A 23898-nucleotide genomic window follows, 5' to 3' on the forward strand; every position below is an offset into this window, starting at 1 on the left:
TCACCCACAGTAAGCTGAGCTCTGTGGAGGATCAAGTCTCTTTTGCAGGAGAATTCATGGATAGCATCGATGACTCAGACTATTGTTTACTTCTTCCATATTGCGGCAAGTGTTTATTCCTCCTACTCTGAAACGCTTGGAAACAACCTGGCACTGTGTGAAATAGAAGAGTCTGCCCACGTGTCTTTGCTCTGCCATCCTGCAGAGGTCACTGCACAGCAGACACAGTTGAATCTAAAGTAACCATGTTTATTATCATTATCTGGAGCTGCAGGCACGTACACCGTATATGCTCGTACGAATAGAAAAAATATCTACAACTACAAGCTCACAAAGTCTCACATCGTAACACGTTGTGAGCTTGTAGATCGGCTATTTTCTGTTTTCGCATGACTGATTGATTGATTGATTGAAGACTTTATTAGGAGTTTGCATAGGAAAAGGCACAGTTTCATGACTGTAGGCCTATACGTTTAAAATAAAGGTTATAGGGCTTATCAAAATAATCAATTTAGTTGATTCTTAAAAAAATCAACTTGTTTTTTCGTTGACTTTGTTGACAAATGAACAGTAAAACTGAAAAAGTAATCTCTAAGCAAATAATGGACAGTTAGCTGCAGTCAGAATTGGAGGAGATGAGGACAGAAATAAAGGCAATTTCCTGTTTGCTATTTTAGCCATGCAGACTCCAGAACAACTTACAGTGCAAGATCAGCGTAAATGGCCTGCACTCGTCAACCAACATCAAAGCTAGCATCCATCTCAATAATACTATATCTAAATATCATACTTACTGTGGACAAGCAAACTACATTTGTAAACTAATGATAGCATAATATGCAAGATGGATCAACATTCAGGCCGGGAACATATCTTAGTGTTGTACAGTACATGTACAGTATGTACAGTACATGTATGTAGCAACATATTTGTTTTTGTAATTTTTGAATAGTATTTGACGTTTTTCAGAAAACTTAGGTCAGGCCTGAATGGGTTAAGTCAGCGGTTCTCAAAGTGTGGTCTGACTTCTTATTGTCGGAGTGGCGACACTCCCATAGGGGTTAAGTTTAGGGTTAGGGTTAGTGTCGGAATGGAGACATGTCGGAGTGGAGAGATGCACTCGGAATGTCTCTATAGAATTAAAAAGTGGAGAGGAAGTTGTGTACAGTACTTGGCTCAATATTTTATGTGTTTGTATGTGCGTGCGTGCGTGCGTGCGTGCGTGTGGTTGTTTGCGCGCGTGCGTGCGTGCGTGCGTGCGTGCGTGCGTGCGTGCGTGTGTGTGTGTGTGTGTGTGTGTGTGCAGGTCTGATGAGGAGATGCTGAAGTTCATGCAGTTGATGAACTCCATTTGGAACATCTGCGGCAGGGACGTGGTCACCGCCTTTGACCTCTCACCTTTCAGGGTCATCTACGACCTTGGGGGTAAGTGTGTGTGTGTGTGTGTGTGTGTGTGTGTGTGTGTGTGTGTGTGTGTGTGTGTGTGTGTGTGTGTGTGTGTGTGTGTGTGTGTGTGTGTGTGTGCGTGCGTGCGTGCGTGCGTGCGTGCGTGCGTGCGTGCGTGCGTGCGTGCGTGCGCGTGTTTGCATGAAGGAGAAAGGCATATATATAATTTCTCATTTGCATAAGGTTGTGGGATCAAAATCATTAACATTTAGAGTTGTTGGGGTTATATGCTCTCTCTCTCTCTCTCTCTCTCTCACTCACTCACTCACTCACACACACACACACACACACACACACACACACACACACACACACACACACACACACACACACACACACACACACACACACACAGCACAGATTATACGCTATGTGCCCCCCCCCCTCCTTAAGCACAGACATCTCACCAACACCCAACTGAAGTCCCGAGTCAACTGAAAGTGGGCTGATGGGTAATGATGTGTTCCAGAATCAGATGGGTGGGCCTGTTTTAGGCCGGCTTTACACTGCCACTGAAATCTAGCCTGAATCAGATCTGAGTCACAACAAAAGTGGAATCAGATTTGTTTTTAAATAGTCTAAATGCAGACAGGTCACATGCAGGTCACATGAAATCCGATTTTGAAAAACCACATCCAGAGGTGGTTTCAAATCCGATCCATATCGGATCTGAGGACATCTGTCTCAGTCTGAAAGCAGCAACCACATCCACCCCATAGAGTTATACGCAAGTCACATCAAAATGACCAAGCGCCACTTGCTGCGCGACCCGAGCGAGCGGAGCTCCGCTGTAATGACGTAATTACAGTGCGTGAGTATTTACTATTTGATTACGAGAGAGTGTTTTTTACTGGTGATTCAGTCAGAGTGTATGAAAGGGTGCGCTCGTTTTATTGTCCACGACATTGCAAGCGGCGCGAAGGCCAGCGGACCTTGGTCCTGCTCTTCGCCCCCGAGCGCCGCAGGCGCGAGTGGCCGCGAAGAGCGGGCCAGGGCCGCGCGGCCGGCGGAGCGCCGCGCGAGTTACGAAGCCGTGGTGAATGCAATCGTTATATTTATGCCCAGGCCGTAAGGCCTGGGCAAGCCCACGATAAACGCCCGCGCAGTCCGGTGCGCATTTCCGAACGCACCCTTTCCCCACACTCGGACTGAAACACCAGTAAAAAACACCATCCCATTTGATTACAGCGCATATTACTGCGCGCTGAGCACATGATAAAAACAAGAAAGAAAACATGTGAGCTAAATAGATAAAACCAGAGAGAAGAGCGAAACAGAAGAGTAAAGAAAAGAAGAGAGAAAAACAATATTGTAATGTGTGTTTACTGTCTATGGTCTATTATGTCGCACAGTCGCATTTCCTGAACGTAATCAACTAGCGTCGACGTAGTGATGTAACGTCATGACGCCTACGTCGTTACCATGGTTACCGTGGTAACGACGTAGGCGTCATGACGTTACAGGGCAGCTTTGGGTTGACGTTGTTAAAATCAGTCTGAACGCACAGATCAGATCTGTGTCACTTGCAAATGCAGTGTGAAAAGTTGGGCCAAATAAAAAGATCAGATTTGAGAACCAAATGGGATTTGGGCTGGATTTGACTGCAGTGTAAATCCAGCCTAAATGATGTGTTCTAGGATCAGAGGAAGCAGCATATCGTTGTTGTCTGATGAAAACCTTGTATGTCCAAAACCGTTAGTTTTGCATTTATCATTTTAAAAATGATTTAAACTAGTGAAAACAGCAGATCTACAAGCACACAGCGCCTCGCACCGCGCCTCGCATGACAAAGCAGGGCTTTACTTTGCAAAAGAACGTACAAACTTGAAACTTGGAGATACGAGGTTTCCACCCGACAACGACGATAATAATAATAATAATTATTATTATACTTTATTATCGCACATCTGAGTCACTGTAGATTTGAACCACTTTAAACATTATTTTATGCCTAACTATTAAAACAATAGCAGATATACAAGCTCGCCGCGCAGCACCGAGTGCTGTGCTGCGAGCTTGTAGATCTGCTATTTCTGAAAAATCGTGAAAGTTGAATATTTTTACCCTATTCTATAAATGTCTTCTAAATCTGTCTTCTAAATCAGTGGTTCTGAACATGTTTCATGTCAGGGACCCCGAAAATTACATGTATTTGTCCGTGGACCCCCATCTCAAAATATGTTGCTCCAGGGACCCCCCAGAAGCAAACATTTGAGTTACAAATGTTTGCTTTTAAAAAGATATATTCAAAGATTTCAGACTTCGATATATTCAAAATAACGATTTTTCAAAAATATCAGATCCACAAGCTTGCAACGCGGCACTCGGTGCTGCACTGTGAGCTTGTATATCTGCTATTTTTCAATAGTTAATGCATTAAATAATTCCTGGCCTAAATTAAAAGCATCTGTCATTTTAGATTTGTGCCGCGCTACGAGCTTGTACATCTGCTATTTTTAAACATTTTAGAAAAGATCTTTAAAGTTTTTGAAAATGTTTGAATATACAGCATAATTATCTTTTTTAACACAAATCTTTTCTTCTGGGGGTCCCTGGCACAAGGTTTGAGAACTACCCATTTAGAAAGCATTCGTAGAATCGGCTTCAGGTCTTAATTGGTTTAAAGGTGGTTGCACACTGCACTGCGTGTTTTCGTTGCGTTTTGGAAATCCGAAAGCCGTAGGCCAGGGAGAGAGAGAGGAAAGACAGAGAGAGCAAGGGACTCAGTGCAACAGCTGCGAAAATCGGAAAAAACCAACCCTGGTCCGAAAATAAATACGAAACGGGCGGCAGTGTGTGATTGACATAACGTGAGGTTGATTTTTTTATTCACACACTCCGAAATTCACTCCGATATTCGGCCCGAAAAGTGCAACAGTGTGCAAAGACCTTAAGAAAGAAAAAAAAACATTTATTTTCTTTTATGAAATAAAAATAAAAATGAACACTACAACATTTATTAATTGTTTCGAACACTACAACATTTATTAATTGTTTTCTTTTGTTATCAGGTTGGGAATACACATCTCCATTCAGAAACATTGCCATTCAGAAGATTGACTTTCATTATTCTAAATGGAGGTGTCACCTAAACCTACCTAACCTTAACCCTAACCCTAACCTCAGTGGGGGTATTTCTGAATGGGGATGTTTCTAAATGGGGGTGTTTCTGAATGGATGTCTGCACCCTATTGGATTAGACGTTGGGCAGGCAGAGTGTCTTCCATGTCTTTGAGTCCTTAGAGACACAAGAGGAACGGTGTCTTCTCATAAAGTATTCTGAGACAAAGTTTGGGGAAGTCAAAAACATTCAAGGGATGAGAGGACGTTCAGATTGAATTCAATCAATCAATCCCCTGTGCAAACAAGCAGGGGGGGGGGGGGGGGGCTGAGTTACTAGGGCCCAAGGTGGAAGGCCTTAATTATTTTATACTTTAGCTATTGAAAAATAGCAGATAGCTGATCTACAAGCTGATCTACAAGCTCGCAGCGGCACCGAGCTTGTAGATCTGCTATTTTTTTATTTGCTAGCCATACTCTGACCTAATCACCCGATAGCCAATCGGTTGATTGGACAGCAGGTCCTCGGTTTGAATGAATGAATGAATGAATGAAAGTCTTTATTTTGAACATGTTAAAAAAATTAGACATTGTTAAAAAAATAAAATATATAATGTAGTTAAATAACAAAAAATAATATACAAAACAAGTCAAACAAGCCTCACTGGCAATGGAAAAAGAAAAACTAATTCTCCATGTTCAAAAAGGAGTAGGAAGAAGTATAAAACTTATTTAATCCTACCCCATCTTACTTTAGCGTCATCCTTTAATTTCTGTATCTCATATACCAAAATGGTATGAATTTCTATAAACTCCTGAACTTTTATATACTTTTGAAAAACAAAAGAATTTCCAAAAAACTGATAATGTACCTTTTATTTGTTAATATGACTCTTCACCTCTATACCTCATTATAATACTTTTTTTATACCTTTTTTTGAACTGTATCAGACTTGAACATTGCTTGAGCTCCTCCTTCATACTGTTCCATAGCTTCTTGCTTTATACATTGTAATAGCAGTTTTATATTCTATTATATCCATGAATTTTAAAAGATTTGAATTTAAAAATAGTATATTAGTGTGATCTCGATATCCCGCATTATTTGTTATCCTTATAGCTCATTTTTGCAATATAGTTACTCCAGTTAGTGAAGTTTTATATGTGTTTCCCCAAACCTCTGAACAGTAATTTAGATAGGGTAAAACCAGGGAACAGTATAGCATGCGGAGTGATTTATAGTCGAGGACATGCTTAGCTTTGCTCAGTACTGAAATACTTCTTGATAGTTTAGTTTGTGTATATTTAATATGAGATTTCCAGTTCAGTTTATCATCAATTATCACCCCAAGAAATTTATTTTCAAAAACCCTCTCAATATCAACACCATCTACCTGTATATTTACTTGAGTATCTATATTAAAATTACTAAATATCATAAATTTGGTTTTAGACAAATTTAACGACAGTTTATTTTTATCAAACCACCTTTTTAACTTGTATAATTCAGATGTGACCTCGTTCATTAACTCATGTAAATTAGTTCCAGAACAAAAAATATTTGTGTCATCTGCAAATAATACCATTTTCAATATTTTAGATACATCACACATATCATTTATATATATAATGAACAATTTCGGACCCAACGCTGACCCCTGGGGGACTCCACAAGCAATGTTCAAGCATGATGACACAGACTCACCCAACCTCACAAACTGTTTCTTGTCGCTCAAATAACTTCTTACCCATTTTAGCACTATTCCCCTGATACCATATTTTTCCAATTTTTTAATTAATATTTCATGATTTATAGTATCAAATGCTTTTTGGAGATCTATAAATATCCCAGCAACATATTTATATTTATCAATGGCGTTAGTGATTTCCTCGACAGATTCCACCAATGCCATTGCTGTTGACCGATTAGCTCTAAATCCGTATTGACTGTTGCTGAGAAGACTGTGTTTTTCAATTAATTGATCTAGTCTGTTGTTAAATAGTTTTTCTAAAATTTTGGAAAATTGAGGAAGTAAAGAAACAGGTCTATAGTTTGTGAAGTTGTGTTTGTCTCCAGACTTAAATAATGGTATGACTTTAGCTGTTTTCATGTTGCTTGGGAATTTACCAGTTTGAAATGATAGATTACAGATGTAAGTTAGTGGTTTAGAAATACATCCAATTATGTTTTTAACTAATTTCATATCAACATCATTACAATCTTTGGACATTTTCCCGTCACACTTATCCACTATTTCAATGATTTCCCTTTCCTCCACAGGTGTTAAAAACATTGAACAGGGATTCCTTTCTATGATTATATCATTTTGTTCTTCAGATGTCATAGGATCAGAGATTTTGTCAGCCAAGTTTGGTCCCACATTTACAAAGAATTCATTAAAACTATTGACAACATCCTCCATATTGTAATTTTTAATATCGTTTTCAATGAAATATTGAGGATAATTTATACTTCCAGAGTTATTTCTAATGATGCTATTTAATATATTCCATATTCCTTTAATATTGTTTTTACTGTTATCTAATAGTTTGCTATAATAATCCTTCCTGCTTCTCCTGATTCCCAGCCGGCCGGACCGTTTTGCAGCCTGCACGGCATCCCCCTGCTCCCCGTCCATCCCCGGTTATCTGTCTGGATAATGAAAATGCCAACGACGCTTGAAGTCCGTTTCAAACAGTTACTCTTAATCCACTTGAAATCCACCTTGTCAACCTTTGTTTAATGTTGTATCTATAGCCGTTTTCCTAGGAGGTGGAGACGCACAGCAGTCTGTGAGAAGGGCAGGTGAGGTGCAAGTCTTTAGAAGTCTAACCTACCTTGTTATTCACGCATAACATATCAGGGGATTCACGAGGTGGACTCACACACTTCATAGGCTCTTTTGTGGAAAACAGACTATTCTATCAAAAATGACTTTGAAGGCTGCCTTCCTGGGTGAGACCCGTCTGGTCAACATTTCAAACTGCATGGCATTTTGGTCGGCTGCCTTGGGGTTTCTTCAGAGATTCTGCACTACTCCACCACATCCACCGGGGTGGGACTTCTTGAACTGCTGGTCCCGGGACCCCCCAGGGGGTCCTTAAAGGAATAGTTCACCACCCCAAATGATCTCTTTTTTTCTATGGATTACTCACCCCATGGGGACTTCAATTCGAGGATATTGTTAGTTTTTGTCGCATTCCTAAGTCAATAATTTGATGACAGGCAGTGGTTCCCTATGGAGACACAAAGCATCTTCACAAATTAAGCAAAAGGTCTCTATACATGGGATGAGTAAACGATAGAACTATCCCTCTAATATAAGGTGTATTTACACTACAGGTTTATAACTCTGTAGTCTCGCAAGGCCAGACTGTTGCCTCTGCGATTTGGGCAAATGCTCCCGGCATACAGTCTGGCAAACGGAAATAGAAACGATGAGTGTGAGATAAAGCGGACGTGACGCAACCGCTCCCTTGGTGCAGTAGCAATAACATGTCCTGCTGGAAGCGTTATGTCTCCTTTCAATATTTCTGGGGGCGTTATTTCGTCTTTCTCTGGTGTTATTGGTGTCACCTCCATGATGTTTTCAAACGTTTTCTTAAACTATACACCCATAACAAGAATAGGCCGCTCGAATGACTTTGTCTGAGCTATTGTGTTTCTGTTATGTTTCCAGTGGGACTACAGTTCAGTGCAGCAGTGGCTACTTCCGATACTCGCCGTTCGGGAGCTGCCGTTCCAGACTCTAAATAGCATTGGGAGATTGTGGAATAGTTGTCTGGCTACGCGAGACTAATCACTCTGAGAATGTGCAAAGGTAACCAAATGGACCCTCACCTCCATTTGTTTCTGTGGACTAATGCATATCAAATCACAGCCAACACGTCTGCAGTGACACGATTTGACCACAAGGGGGAGCTGTGCAGCCGCCAGCTAGAACAAGGACTCTCTCTCTCTCTCTCTCTCTCTCTCTCTCTCCCTCCCCCCCTCCCCCCTCCCTCTCTCTCTCTCTCTCTCTCTCTCTCTCTCTCTCTCTCTCTCTCTCTCTCTCCCTCCCTCCCCCCCAAGTTTAGCATGATCACAGGTGGACCCATGACCGCATACTTAAACACACACACACACACACACACACTGAATGCGCGTGCGTGCGTTGTGCGTGCGTGCGTGCGTGCGTGCAGTGCTTAATGCCCTTTGACAGCAAGCTGCATGCATGCTTGCAGGACAAAGTGGACAGAAGGGAGTGAGAAAAAAAGTGCCACTGTGTCTTGCGTGTGTGTGTGTGTGTGTGTGTGTGTGTGTGTGTGTACGTGTATGTGTGCGTGTGTGCGTGCGTGCGTGCGTGCGTGTGCCTGCGTGCGTGCGTGCGTGACAGCGGGAAGAGTGAAGGGCACAGCCCCACGTGCGTGCGTCGCTCCTCGAGGGCGGACGTGTCCAGAGTAGCTCTTCAGTTTCTTTCTTTCCTTTTTCTTTTTTTCTTCCCTTTACGTGTTTCTTTCCTCTGTGTGACCCTTCTTCACACGGACCAGACCTGGCATTGTCGGGGTGGTCTTTGTTTTTTATTTATTTTTGTGTTTAAGTGTTTTTATCCGTGTTCTATTTCTTTCATTGTTCTGACCGGCTGGTCAGCGACTGTGAACAATGGATCTCCAGGCCCAGCCTGTTTAGCGCGCGTTGTACCCGAACGGAGGCCCCGAACGGTGCCGTGTTTTTTTATCCTATAAAGGAGTGAGACGGGCCGTACACGGCTCTCGGTGCCGTAAATCGACCGGTGTGGGTCGTTGGATCCCGTGTGGGTCGTTGGATTCGATCCGTGACGGCCGATCTGGGCTGGAACAGCCCGGGAGGTTAGGACACAATCACCGCTGGGACTACTTTTACGCGCGGACTTGCGCGGATGTAGCAGTGTGTTTTTTCTTTTTTTCTTTTAAAAAAACGTGGAACTGGACTGTTACGAGGCACACGGTGCACGCTTGCGGTTCACGGGTGAACCATGGACTTGATCATTGTCACGGGAGACAAGGAACCGCGGAGCGAGGCGTTGTGGACGGAGGCGTTGTGGACGGATAGGACCGGCGTGACGCACGGGACACAGACGGCGCATGGATACGGACAACTACAGCCAGCACACGGAGGAGACGCTGACGCTCGCTTACAGTACAGTCGAGAGAAATTACTCTCACTCAAGGATCAATACTCTTTGCCCAGTATTGACATTATTCCCTACCTGAGGACTGGAGGTAGGAGGAAGACTACTAGGAGGAAGAGCAGTGGAACTCACAAAGGCAAAAAGCGAGCCCTGTGGAGGATCAAAAACCCCTCTAGCTCCCCTCCCCTCCCCCCCTCTTCTGCACAGCACTGTCTCCCTTCCGTTGTCTTAGGGAATGTTAGATCAGTTCAGGATAGTGATAAAGCGGACGAACTAGTAACTCTCATGTTATCTCAGAGTGAATACAAAGATGCCAACATTATCTGTCTTACAGAATCATGGCTGAACAGTTCATGTCCAGATAATTCTATCTCTGTAGATGGTTTTTGTATGATAAGAGCAGATCGAGAGATAGTGAAAAATAATGGCAAAATGAAAAGAGCAGGAGGTTTACTTGTTTATTTTAGCAAGTCTTGGTGCAGGGAAGAACACGCCACAGTGAAAAAAGTGATTTGTAACCCAGACATCGAACTACTGGGGGTCGTTTTGAGACCAATTTATCTACCACGGGAATTCTCGTGCGTTGTCCTGCTGACCGTGTACTGTCCACCTTGTGGCAATGCAGCGGTAGCTCGGGACACTATTTTTTCAACTGTGGCCAGTTTTCAAACGCACTACCCTAGCTCCCTTATTCTGCTGAACGGGGACTTTAACCAGGTGAATGTTGCTAGGGGCCTGTCTGATTTCTCCCAGTTTGTCACTTGCAAAACAAGAGGTGAGAACACTCTTGATCTCCTGTATGCTAATGTTAGAAACGCATACAGTTGCGTCTCCCTACCCCCTGTGTGTGGCTCTGATCACTTCATGGTGAAACTGGATCCCTCGTACCTTCCTGTTGTGAAGAGAGTGCTTCCATTCATCAGGGAGGTTCAGTGTTGGGCTGGGGAGGTGGAGGAGAGACTCAGATTTGATTTTGAAATGACAGACTGGGAATCTTTTTTCAGTGAACATGGGGATGATGTAGATAGCCTATGTCAGGTTATCACTGACTATATCCTATTCTGCGAGAAGGTGTGTGTTCCTACCAAGAAGGTTCGCTGCTTCTCTAACAACAAGCCGTGGATGACAAAAGAAATCATTCACCTCCTTAAGAGGAAAAGAGATCTGTTTCATGCAGGGGACTGGGAGGGCTTGAGGGTGGTGGTGGAGGAGCTTAAAACAGTCAAGGCTCAGGCAAAAGGGAGCTACAAAGCTAAGCTGGAGAACTCTCTGAGGGAGAACAATACGAGACAAGTGTGGGGTGGTTTCAGGAAGATCACAGGGTATGGCTCTGCCAACTCTACTGTGCCAGGCACGGAGGAGCTGGCAAACGAGATGAACCGTTTTTTCAATCGGTTTGACGGAGCTCCTGTTCATGTTCAACAAACAGCGGCTGGGCCAAACGGTGACCTCGGTTGCCGCCCTCTTTCTTCCCCTGCACCATCTCCCCCTCCCCCCCCCCCCCCACCCACCCTGATTCTCACCAACGAGCAAGTGAGGCGTCAACTCGGAAAAGTCAACACCAGGAAAGCGGCGGGACCTGACAACATCAGCTCTAAGGTGCTTAAGGCTTGCGCGGAGCAGCTCGCTGTCCCCCTTACGCATCTTTTCAACCTCTCCCTGAAGACGGGGAAGGTACCACAGCTGTGGAAGACCTCCTGCATTGTCCCGGTGCCTAAGAAGACCCGCCCCTCGGTCCTCAATGATTACAGACCAGTCGCCCTGACATCACAGGTCATGAAGGTCTTTGAACGGCTGGTTCTGAACCTCCTGAGACCGGCGGTCAGTGATCACCTGGACCCCCTTCAGTTTGCCTACCAGGCTGATATTGGGGTTGACGACGCCATCACCTTCATGCTCCATAAGGCTCTCACCCATCTGGAAGATCTGGGCAGCACAGTCAGAATTATGTTTTTTGACTTCTCCAGTGCTTTCAACACTATCCAACCGTCTCTGCTTGCGGAGAAGCTTACGCTGATGGGAGTGGACAAGGGCTTTGTGGCATGGATCACAGACTACCTTTCAGAAAGCCACAGTCTGTGAGACTGCAGAGCTGTCAGTCTGATGTGCTGGTGAGCAACACGGGGGCCCCGCAAGGAACTGTGCTCTCACCCTTCCTGTTCACTCTCTATACATCGGACTTCCTCTTCAATTCCAAGACCTGTCATCTGCAGAAGTTCTCAGATGATACCGTGGTGGTCAGCAAGATCTCGGGTGACAACACGGCTGAGCACGATGGTGTGGTTAGGGACTTTGTGCAATGGAGCGAGGCTAACCATCTCAGGCTCAACGCAAGCAAGACCAAGGAGATGGTGGTGGACTTCCGCACCTCCAAGAGAGTCCCCCCGGTGCCAAGCACCATTAACGGTGAGGTGGTTGAGCTTGTGGATAACTACAAATTCCTCGGAGTACACCTGAATAGTTCACTGGACTGGTCGGACAATGCACAGGCGATTCACAGCAAGGGGAAAAGCAGGCTGTTCCTCCTGAGAAGACTGAGATCGTTTGGGGTGTGCAATAGGATGCTACAGATGTTCTATCAGTCTGTCATGGCAAGTGTCCTCTTTTTTGGTATAACATGTTGGGGTGGCAACAACAGAGCAGGTGACACGTTTAACCTAAACAGACTGGTGAAGAAAGCAGGCTCTGTCGTCGGGTCCTCTCTGCAGGGGGTGGAGGAAGTAACCAGTGTGCGCACAGCGAGGAAGCTGGATTCCATCTTGGAGAACTCCTCCCACCCCCTCCATCTAGAGATCACCAGTTACTGGAGTAAGAGAGGAAACGACCGCTTTACCTACCCAGGACGGAGATGTGAGAGATTAGGAAAATCTTTTGTACCGGCTGCCCTTAAGCTGTACAACGAGACACATAACGGACGCTTGAAAAGGTCTCCCTTCCTAACTTAGACTGACGGAACCTTTGCTGTATTGACATTGACCTCTAAGGAACTATTGCTGTATTGACTTTGACCCAAAAGGACCGTCCAGGAAGAGTGCTCATGTGCGTCTTGCGGTGACACGCTTCCTAGTTTCTTCTTTTTTCGCACTGATTTTTTTTTTTACTTTGCACTATTAGTTTGTGTTGGTAGTTTCTGAGTATTTTTGCTTTGTTTAATGACAGTGAGATACTTGTTTGCACTAACTAGCATTGACTGCTATGGTCTTTTTTGCAAGACACTTTATGTATATATACTTATATATTATTCGCCCCCTCTATTGATGCACCTTCTCTTTATTGGTACTGTACTGCTCTTTTTTTTGTTCTCTTGTTTCTTTCCCTCTTATCTATTTTTTTCTTACGTCTCTGTAACTTTGTAAATAACTGTATACTGCTGTGCTACTACTGGACAACTGAATTTCCCCCTTGGGATAATAAAGGTATCTATCTATATCTATCTATCCCTGCAGTGCCCACTCTGTTTCTCACCTGAGCATCTGCTTGACGCTCCAAAAAAAATAAAAAACCCTACTTTTAGTCTTCTGTCTTTCTACTCTTCTTGAGTCTCTGTCCGTCAGTCACTTTTATTCGGCCAATCACATACAGCGCTTCTTTTATTCGCCAAATCACAGTGCATCTTTTTTTTCTTCGCCCCAATTTCTGTCAACCTTGGGGCTTCTCACTGTAAAACCTACACTGTAAAATCTTCAATGTCAACATTTAACTGAGATTGAGAAAATGGATCCATGAAACATTCATTCATTCTATTAACACTGAAAACCATAGTGTGTTACCAGTCATCATGAAGGCCTGTGTCTACCCTACTCTCTGACTGTTTGTCATACAGCCTGTCTGTATGTCAATCAACTGTCTGTCTGTCTGTCTGTCTGTCTGTCTGTCTGTCTGTCTGTCTGTCTGTCTGTCTGTCTGTCTGTCTGTCTGTCTGTCAGGAACTTTCTCTGAGCCAGTCTGTCTGGATGTGTGTCTGCTTGACAAACTCTGGAATGCACTTGTGTATTCAGGACGAGTCATAGAGTGACAGAGAGACAGAGAGACAGAGAGACAGAGACAGAGAGACAGAGACAGAGAGACAGAGAGACAGAGAGAGCTACAAACGTTTAATGGGCCCAGCGATAGATTTGTCCATTAACAAACGGAGTAAAGCTGGTGTGTCAGAGCCTCGGTACGACTCTGTTCTGTCTGGAGCCAGACCCATACATCAGTCTGGACCATATCTCTGTTCTGTCTGGAGCCAGACCCATACATCAGTCTGGACCATATCTCTGTTCTGTCTGGAGCCAGACCCATACATCAGTCTGGACCATATCTCTGTTCTGTCTGGAGCCAGACCCATACATCAGTCTGGACCATATCTCTGTTCTGTCTGGAGCCAGACCCATACATCAGTCTGGACCATATCTCTGTTCAGTCTGGAGCCAGACCCATACATCAGTCTGGACCATATCTCTGTTCTGTCTGGAGCCAGACCCATACATCAGTCTGGACCATATCTCTGTTCTGTCTGGAGCCAGACCCATACATCAGTCTGGACCATGTCAGCATTATTGGACTTTTTCTCCCCTCCCCAATTTAGTGGTGGTGCCAGTTTATTCCTCCCCACACCCTTGTTGTGTCGTCACTGCTGTTGTAGTCTCGGTTTCGGTCTTTGTTTCTTGGGTTTCTTGGGCTACTCTGATTGGTTGTAGGTCTAACCAATAGAGTCCATTTAAATGTTTTTTTTGTAACCCCGCCCCCCGGAATAATGTTTTGAATGGCTGAGCTTCAGACTGTATCCACACAGTGATGTTGTCTGGCTGCAGTATGTATCCACACAGTGTGATGTTGTCTGGCTGCAGTATGTATCCACACAGTGTGATGTTGTCTGGCTGCAGTATGCCAGGCTAAGGCTTTTATTCTCATTCACGTTCGGCTGAAATAGAAAAGCCTGGGCTAACCTGTTGAACGTTCTGCCATAGGAGAGAGAGAGAGAGAGAGAGAGAGAGAGAGAGAGAGAGAGAGAGAGAGAGAGAGAGAGAGAGAGAGAGTATACCTCACAAATCTTATTGTTGTTTGGTTTCTGAAAAGTGCCCTGAGTATTTTATTTCTCTCTCTCTCTCTCTCTCTCTCTCTCTCTCTCTCTCTCTCTCTCTCTCTCACTAGTTCTTGGGGAAGACACACTTTTGTATACTAGTTGTATACAAATTTTGCATTCTAGTGTTCTCTTTGGATTTGTATTTCCAACCTTTTCTGTCTCTCATGACCGTGTCTCTCTCTCTTAGCCTGGCGTTGCTCATACTAATTCCTCACTGCGTGTCGGATATTAGTCTGGACCAAGGGGTGGTTTAAAAATTAATAATTAATTGCTCCCTCTGAACTTCAAAGGGGTTGTGAGCTGCGGTAATTGTTGAGCCATGCAAGTGTCAATAGCTCGTTCAATGAAAGCATCAAAGACTACGATCTGTTTGATGTCTGTAATAGAGTGGAGGGGGGAATGTGTTTGAATACACACAGACTCGCCTGATTGGCTGAATGGTTTGATGTCTGTAATAGAGTGGAGGGGGGAATGTGTTTGAATACACACAGACTCGCCTGATTGGCTGAATGGTTCTGAACCAGGCCACCACCCACCACGTGCCCCAAGGCTACAGCCCTGATTGGCTAGCCCTTTCTGAGGGCTGGTGGAAAAAGCTTATTTAATGTGAAGGGTCAGACTACACAACACCACCACTTCCTCCAGGGGGTGGTGTTGTGCAGTCTGGTTTATTAACCAGGCTCTCTCTCTCTCTCTCTCTCTCTCTCTCTCTCTCTCTCTCTCTCTCTCTGCAGGCTGCAGCGGTGCATTGGCAAAGCAGTGCACGTCGGCATACCCAGGATGCACTGTGACGATCTTTGACCTGCCCAAGGTGGTGCACACCGCCAGGGAACACTTTGTCACCGAGGGAGAGCGGAGGATAGGCTTCTATGAAGGTAGGATAGTAGGCTTCTATGAAGGTACAGAGGATAGTAGGCTTCTATGAAGGTATGGAGGATAGTAGGCTTCTATGAAGGTATGGAGGATAGTAGGCTTCTATGAAGGTATGGAGGATAGTAGGCTTCTATGAAGGTATGGAGGATTTTCCATGAAAATTCCATGAATTTATGCGTTAACATCAACAGAGACCAATTCACTTCCTTGTTGATTTCTCTGGCCCTGTGGCTTTGTGGCGAGTGACTGGTCTCAATGGATGGCAACTCAGAACGGCCAAATTCACATTAATTCTTGCATGACGCCGCCCTCTGCTGCCAGGTTCGCCAAAGTGCATGTTGCGCAATAAAAATTAAAAAAAAATGTCTATCTATCTACTATAACATCGCAAAGGTAAGCCGCTTTTTGGTGGCACCAGACCCAATAAATAAATAAAACATCTGGCAGTAATAGAGTTAATAGGGATTGGGGAAACAAACGGGGGGAACCAATTCAAAGCGAAGCCGCTTCTTCTAGTGGTTTCCGCGCTCTAGGCGGAAACCAAACGGCCTGTTGTGAACGAACACCAGGCTTTCCCCCAGAAAGCCTGGTAGGCGAGGTTACATTAACCCAGGTGTCTATTTTGGGGGACATTTGTTGATCTGTGTCAAAATCGATCTTGTAAAAGCTTCATAATTTAGTAGCCTATATAGAGCTGCAGCTGCCGTATATGTTATACCATAGATTACAGAATATCATATAACGATATATCATATATCGTTGCTGTCATGTTATATCATGCCATGATGAATTGAGTCATATACATGCCGTCTTGCATGCTCACACACACACACACACACACACACACACACACACACACACACACACACACACACACACACACCGCACATAATGGCACAACGGACACACACGCATAACCACAAATATAACCGTGCATTTGCTTGTCACTAGAATACAATCGGAATTGCAGCTTGCTCGGATGGAGCTCAGTGGGAACGCCACTCACTGTGCCACTCAGTGGGAACGCCACTCACTGTGCCACTCAGTGGGAACGCCACTCACTGTGCCACTCAGTGGGAACGCCACTCACTGTGCCAAGCGCAGTCGGGAGAAATGGAGATTCATAAAAACAGAATGGTTGCCTAGCCTCAGAGACAACCAGAAAGCGCTGTTTTTAATTATTGATTGAACACTTTTTTGGTCAGAAATGTAAACGGCGCGTGGTGAAACATTAAGGCTAAAGGGATAACACAAAAATGTCTTGGGGACTTTTAGGAATAAAAATACAAACACTATTACACACAGTACAAAAGAGATGGCAAGATTACATTTACCTCAACATGTGGTCTCCTGATAGATGCTTTTTCAGGCCAAATTTGAAAGAAAGCAGTGTTACACATGCTTTAAGGAATGGTGTGAGGGAATTCCACATTTTGAGCTGGACATTCATGCAAGTGTCCATCACCTCCACTGTCAGTGAGCAGGCCAGTTCTGGCACTAAAGAGCCGTGGTTCAGTGGAGTGAGAAGGAAGGTGCTGCTCATTGCTCAAAGCCCTGACATGTGGGATCCTGAACACGCTGTGAGCTTTGACGGTGTGCTCTCCCTGCTGCTGCATGCTGCACCGCTTGTGTTGTGAAATAATCCAATTGATTTAAGACGTTTTGTATCTCCTTTGAGCACCCAGTTGGCCTCTTTTTTTTTATTCCAATTGATTGATTGAATTCTTTATTAGTCATAAATGTAAACAGTACGTAGGACAGTAAAGGGCTTAGCACACACAGGACCGTTGCGTTTCTTTCCGTTTGCTGCATGATTAAAACTCAATGGATTTGGTGTGCAAGGCTGTGCGGAATCCACACTGCAGATCCGAAGAGGAGTCATAAAAGGAGTCGTTGAGTTTTTACCGCATTCGACAAGACACACAAATTGAACTGGGTTCGACCGGTGAAAAAACGCACAGCCGCAGCCACCTGCCGCAAGGCAAATTCAGAGCGGTCATAGAGAATCATTGTTTTCTTTAAAAATAATTGAATCGTCCGTTTTTTCCGTCGGAGAAAAACACGTCTGTGTGCAAAGGGAGATCCATGTGCTTTATATGTTACATCCTTTTATGCCCATACATCCCTGTCTGATCCCTGTCTGAACCAGCCACTCAGATATGGGCTGTCTTCCATATATGGGCATTCCCATATGAAGTCCTGTTAGATATGGGCTTAATATTGATGACATCAGGGATCTCCATATATGGGTATAAAAGGGATTCTGATAGAGTGGTTCCCATGACATCACAACATACAATCCCTTTTATGCCCATACATGGAGATCCCTATCTGAACCAGCCACACAGATATACAATTTGGAAAGAAACCAGTGTTACACATTGTTTAATGGATGGTGTTGGGCATTCCACATTTTGAGAATGTTCCCATGTTTGTTCTAAATGTGGGCGGTACCTCACTGGCCTCCCAGCATGAGCACTTAATCCTCTCCAACTGCCACGGTACAACTGGTCTTGAACCAGACAATATTCTCACATGTGTCTCCCCTTCTCCGCTCCCTCCACTGGTTGTGGCCCGCACAAAATACAAAACACTGATGCTGGCCTTCCAAGCAGCCAATGGTATGGCACCTCCATACCTCCAAAACCTGATCAACCCCTACAACCACACAGGGATGCTGACAGAACCCTCGCTAAAAACCCCAGAACAAAAGAATCCACTCTTCCTAGACAATTTGCCCTCCTGGCCCCCAAACTGTGGAATAAACTCCCTGTCGCACTTTAATAGAACAATGGACTCACTCCCTAGCTTCCGCCGTGGACTGAAGACTCACCTCTTCAATTCAATTCAATTCAATTCAATTTTATTAAAGTGTCAAATCATAACAAGTTATCTCAAGACACTTTACAAAGGCTAAAGAGCCATGAGAAAGAGAGAGGAGAGAGGGAGAAACAAGGGAGAGACAAGGGAAAGACAAACAAGGGGCACACGCACACACATACACAGGTCCTGCATGCGTATGTACAAGAACGAACGTAGCAACGAACGAACGAACGCACACACACACACACACACACAGGCGCTGCATGCGAATGCGTGTGTAGGGGGAGGGGAAGGGAAGGGGAGGTAAGGGTAGGGGGGGTAGGGGGGAGGAGAGAGAGAACCCGAGCAGAACCTGTACCTGTGAGGTACCCCCTCGAGAGATCCCGAGCGGATACCTCACAGGTCTAAGGCCCCCACCCTGAGCAAGCAATTTGCGACAATGGTAACGAAAAACCCCCTCTTAAGGAGGAGGAAACGTCAGGCAGATCCTGACTCTGGGGTGAACAGCCGTGCTGCCTCGACCGAGTCGGGGGGACAGTAAGGAACAAAGAGAGAGCAAGAGATAGACACAGGGAGATCCAGGCAGGTCCACAGGCGTGCTTCATGGAGGCCTGGTCCGGAGTCACACTCTTGGTCTGCAGCTGAGTAGTCGAATTTTAGTAGGAATCCCAGCAGCTGAGTTGTCGAGTTTTAGGTTTTTAGGTTGTCGAGTTTCCAGGAACTGGAACTGTGGAGTGGGAGACAGAAAAGAAACTCCGGGGATGATCCCCGGAGTTCGAATTAGTGGCAGGCCTTATAGTGGCAGGCACAGTGCTAGTTACAATTGCACCGATGTGACACAAACCCACACAACCAAAAGGGGAAGAGAGGAAGGAGGGTTCCCCCTCCCCTCTGACCCATTATTCAGCCCAACCCAGTAACTTTGTAGGTTGGGATTAGGAGTGACTGTACAGCCCAACATGCACCCGGACAGTAATCTAGCCCATCGATCGAACGAACGGACGGACGGACGAACGGACGGACGGACGGACGGACGAGGCAACAAACGAACGAGCGAACGAACAAACCTAATTATAGGCTTTATCATAGAGAAAGGTTTTTAATCTACTCTTAAAAACACAAAGTGTGTCTGCCGTGCGGACAGAGACGGGGAGGAGGTTCCACAACTGAGGTGCCTGATACTTAAATGCTCTGGCTCCTGTTCTGGCCTTGGGTATTTTTTTAGGAACGACAAGCATGTTTTCATATTGCGGACGCACTGGTCTAGCAGTACTGCGAGGCTCAATGAGCTCTTCGAGGTACTGCGGTGCCAGACCGTGATATGCTTTGTATGTGAGGAGGAGAATTTTAAATTCAATTCTGTATTTAACCGGGAGCCAGTGTAGAGATGCCAGAGAAGGAGTGATATGATCACTTCTTCTGGCTTCTGTCAATACACGGGCGGCAGCATTCTGAACTAGCTGTAGGCTGTTCAGAGACTTACTTGGGCAGCCTGATAGTACTGAGTTGCAGTAGTCCAGCCTAGAGGTAACAAATGCATGGACTAGTTTTTCTGCATCACTTTGAGACAGGATGCGCCTCACTTTAGCAATGTTACGCAGATGGAAGAAGGCAATCTTTGAGGTTTGCTTGATGTGAGAATGAAAAGACATATCTTGATCAAACACAACCCCCAGATTCTTCACAGCGGCCTTAGAGGCCACAGTAATGCCATCCAGAGCAAAGTTCCTATCTGCCAGTTTGTCCCTTAGGTGCTTAGGGCCCAGGACGATAACTTCTGTTTTGTCAGAGTTGAGGAGTAGGTAGTTACTGGTCATCCAGCTCTTTATGTCTTTGAGACATGCTTTCAGATTAGCCAGTTGATCTGTTTCATCTGGCTTCATTGACAGATATAATTGAGTGTCATCTGCATAGCAATGGAAGTGTATAGAATGTTTTCTAATGATTTCACCCAGAGGAAGCATATATAGGGTGAATAGTATTGGTCCAAGCACAGAGCCTTGTGGGACTCCGTATCTGACCTTTTCACGTAGTGAGGATGTATCATTAACATTTACAAACTGAGATCTGTCCGACAGATAGGACTCGAACCATCCCAGTGCGGCACCCCTAATACCAACCAGGTGCTCTAGTCGTTGTAACAAAATATGGTGGTCGATAGTGTCAAAAGCGGCACTAAGATCCAGCAAAACTAACACGGAGAGGAGTCCGTTATCCAGCGCGATCAGGATATCATTTGTTACTTTCACAAGTGCTGTCTCAGTGCTGTGGTGTGCTCTGAAACCAGACTGGAAAGTCTCAAATAAATTGTTGTTGTGTAAAAAGTCACACAACTGCTTGGCAACTGCCTTCTCAAGGACCTTAGAGAGGAATGGGAGATTTGATATAGGTCTATAGTTAGCTAAAAGACCTGGATCGAGGGTAGGCTTTTTGAGAAGAGGTTTGATTACTGCTACCTTAAAGGACTGTGGCACATAGCCTGTCACAAGAGAGATATTTATCATATTAAGTAAGGAAGGACCAATCTGGGTCAGGACCTCCTTAAGTAATCTAGTGGGGACTGGATCGAGGAGACAGGTCGTTGACTTTGAGGACGCGATAATCGAGGTGAATTCAGAGAGCTCGATTGGGGAGAGACCGTCCAAATACACACTAGGCTGCAAAGCCACTCCCGAGGCTGTAAGGTCCAAATGTGGACCAGTAGGAGACAAAAGCAGGAGATCATCAATTTGATCTCTGATTTTCTTGATTTTATCATTAAAAAATCCCATGAAGTCATTACCACTGAGAGTTAGAGGGATACGCTGTTTCACAGAGTCATGGCCTTTTGTCAGCCCGGCTATGGTGTCAAAAAGGAACTTGGGATTATTTTTATTTTCCTCTATTAGGGTTGAATAGTAGGCAGTTCGGGCATTACAAAGGGCCCTTCTATATAGCTTAAGGCTATTCTGCCATGCTATACAGGATTCGTCCCGTTTGGCTGAACGCCATATTTTTTCCAGTTTGCGTGAGGCTCGCTTAAGGCTTCTGGTTTCATTGTTATACCATGGGGCTAACCTCTGTTGCTTTATTACCTTCTTTTTAAGAGGAGCAACAGAATCAAGTGTCGTAAGAAGCGAGCTTGTGACATTGTCGACAAGGTGATCAGTCTGAGAGGGACTATAAGTATACAAATCTTCAACTTGGTTGAAGTATATTGGACTAATGGCTAATGGCAATTTTTCCTTGAATTTATTTATAGCTTTATCGGATAGACTTCTACCAAGGACATGTGTGTCCAATGGTGGGTAGTCCAATAGTGTGAACTCAAAGGTGATCAAATAGTGATCGGAGAGTTCCTTATCATGTGGGAAGACCACGAGATGTTCGATTTCAATGCCATACACCAAAACAAGGTCAAGGGTATGGTTGGCAATGTGTGTAGGTTTATCTACACACTGGGAGAAACCGATAGAGTCAATTAATGAACTGAATGCCTTACCAAGGCTATCAGTTTCTACATCAATGTGTACGTTTAGATCCCCATTTAAAATAATCTTATTAGAGGCGAGGACCAGACTTGACAAGAATTCAGTGAATTCAGATAAAAATAGAGTGTAAGCGCCAGGTGGGCGGTACACTGTGACAAATAATATTGGCTGTGATGATTTCCAGCTTGGATGTGAAAGATTAAGAACTAGGCTTTCAAATGACTTATAAGTAGGTTTGGCTCCTGGACTAATAGCCAAACTGGAGCTGAAGATGGCTGCAACTCCACCTCCTGTCCGTCCTGTGTCACGAGGAATATGTGTATTGGTGTGACTTGGTGGGGTGGCTGTATTTAGACTGACATAATCGAGCTCACTTAGCCATGTCTCTGTAAGGCAGCAAATATCAAGGTGGTTGTCCGATATGATTTCATTTACTGTTACAGAACTCCACCTAAACCCATAGCACTACTGAAACACTCAATGACCACACATGAAAGCTATATATGAAGGTTTTTTACTGATTAGGTGCATGGTCTACCTACATTATGTTATTTTTTCCAGATTGATATTTCTATGCAATTAATGTATTGATGTTGATGTCCATAATTACAACACCAGAGGCAGTGCCACAGATCACGTTCAACCCAGAGTCACCTCAAAGAAAGGGTCAAACTCGTTCAACCAAAATGTGGAACGCTTTACCGAAGGCCTTAAAGGAGTGTGGATCAAGGCTATGATGCCTGCTGGCGTCGCCGGTTTGATTCCTGATCCGGACGACCTTTGCCACATGTCATTCCCCGTCTCTCTCCCTTCCTGTCAGTCTACTGTCCTGTCAATAAAGGCATGAAAAGCCCAAAAACAAATCTTAAAAAAAGGAGTGTGGATCACTAGCATCCTTTAAAATCACCCTGAAAAACCACTTACAACCACTTACAGGCAGCAGCCTTTCACAACTGGTAAAAACAAACATAGCCCAGCCCTACCCTCCCCTGACCCCTCTTTGTATTTACCTACTGGTATGATTATTTTTAAATTGTTTTCCCCTTTTTTCCTGACTATATCTACTGCATAGTACTGTGTTCTATCCGTGTTCTATCCGTCTGTCATAAGTCTTTTCTAGGATCTCCTTTTAGTAGACCTTGTACCAGTGAACTGTACCGTCATGAAACTGTACCTTTTCCTATGCAAACTTCTAATACAGTCTTCAATCAATCAATCAATCAATGTATTGATGCTTATTGTATTGATGTATTACCCTGCTCTGGATTAAGAGGATGCCTAAAATGTAACTGTAAACTGTACCAGACCATGTGGCTCCCTCTAGTGGTGTGGCTGTGGGTGTCACTCACTCACAGAAGTAGTTGGACAGGTATGAATGAGGTTATTGACTCTCTTAAATACCAATCCCCTTCAGCTTAACCATGTCTTCTACCCTGAGCCGTCCCAAACTAGCAAAGAGTGATAGAATTAGGCGGGCAATGAGCTTAAGCCCGAGAAGTAACTATTTGGGCTTAAGGCCAAAGAGTTCTTGTTGAACCACTGGAGGTGTCTGGCTCACCTGGGGTTTCCACCTTCCTGCAGTAAATGCTTCAAGTTTCTATCTTAAGTCCCCTGTCTATGTTAGCAGCCGACCCATGCCAGATCTGTGGGTCCGATGCCCACCTAGACCACCACAGAATACTGACGCTTTGACCTGATCTGTGGGTCCGATGCCCACCTAGACCACCACAGAATACTGACGTTTTGACCTGATCTGTGGGTCCGATGCCCACCTAGGCCACCACAGAATACTAACGCTTTGACCTGATCTGTGGGTCCGATGCCCACCTAGACCACCACAGAATACTGACGTTTTGACCTGATCTGTGGGTCCGATGCCCACCTAGACCACCACAGAATACTGACGTTTTGACCTGATCTGTGGGTCCGATGCCCACCTAGACCACCACAGAATACTGACGCTTTGACCTGATCTGTGGGTCCGATGCCCACCTAAACCACCACAGAA

The 23898-nt window shown here is 44.7% G+C and overlaps 1 protein-coding gene across 1 annotated transcript in view; it reads left to right on the forward strand.

Moving 5' to 3' along the window:
- Positions 1–23898, forward strand: part of asmt (acetylserotonin O-methyltransferase) — a gene marked incomplete at both ends in the record, with an annotated part of 78688 nt that overhangs the window by 29995 nt on the left and 24795 nt on the right. Inside the window, 2 exons of the mRNA XM_080753503.1 lie at positions 1307–1425; positions 15459–15599. Of these exons, the coding sequence (XP_080609629.1) occupies positions 1307–1425; positions 15459–15599 (260 nt within the window). The remainder of the gene's footprint in view (positions 1–1306; positions 1426–15458; positions 15600–23898) is intronic.

Source organism: Nannobrachium achirus, assembly GCF_963921795.1.
Source record: "Nannobrachium achirus genome assembly, chromosome: 22".
NCBI lineage: Eukaryota > Metazoa > Chordata > Actinopteri > Myctophiformes > Myctophidae > Nannobrachium > Nannobrachium achirus.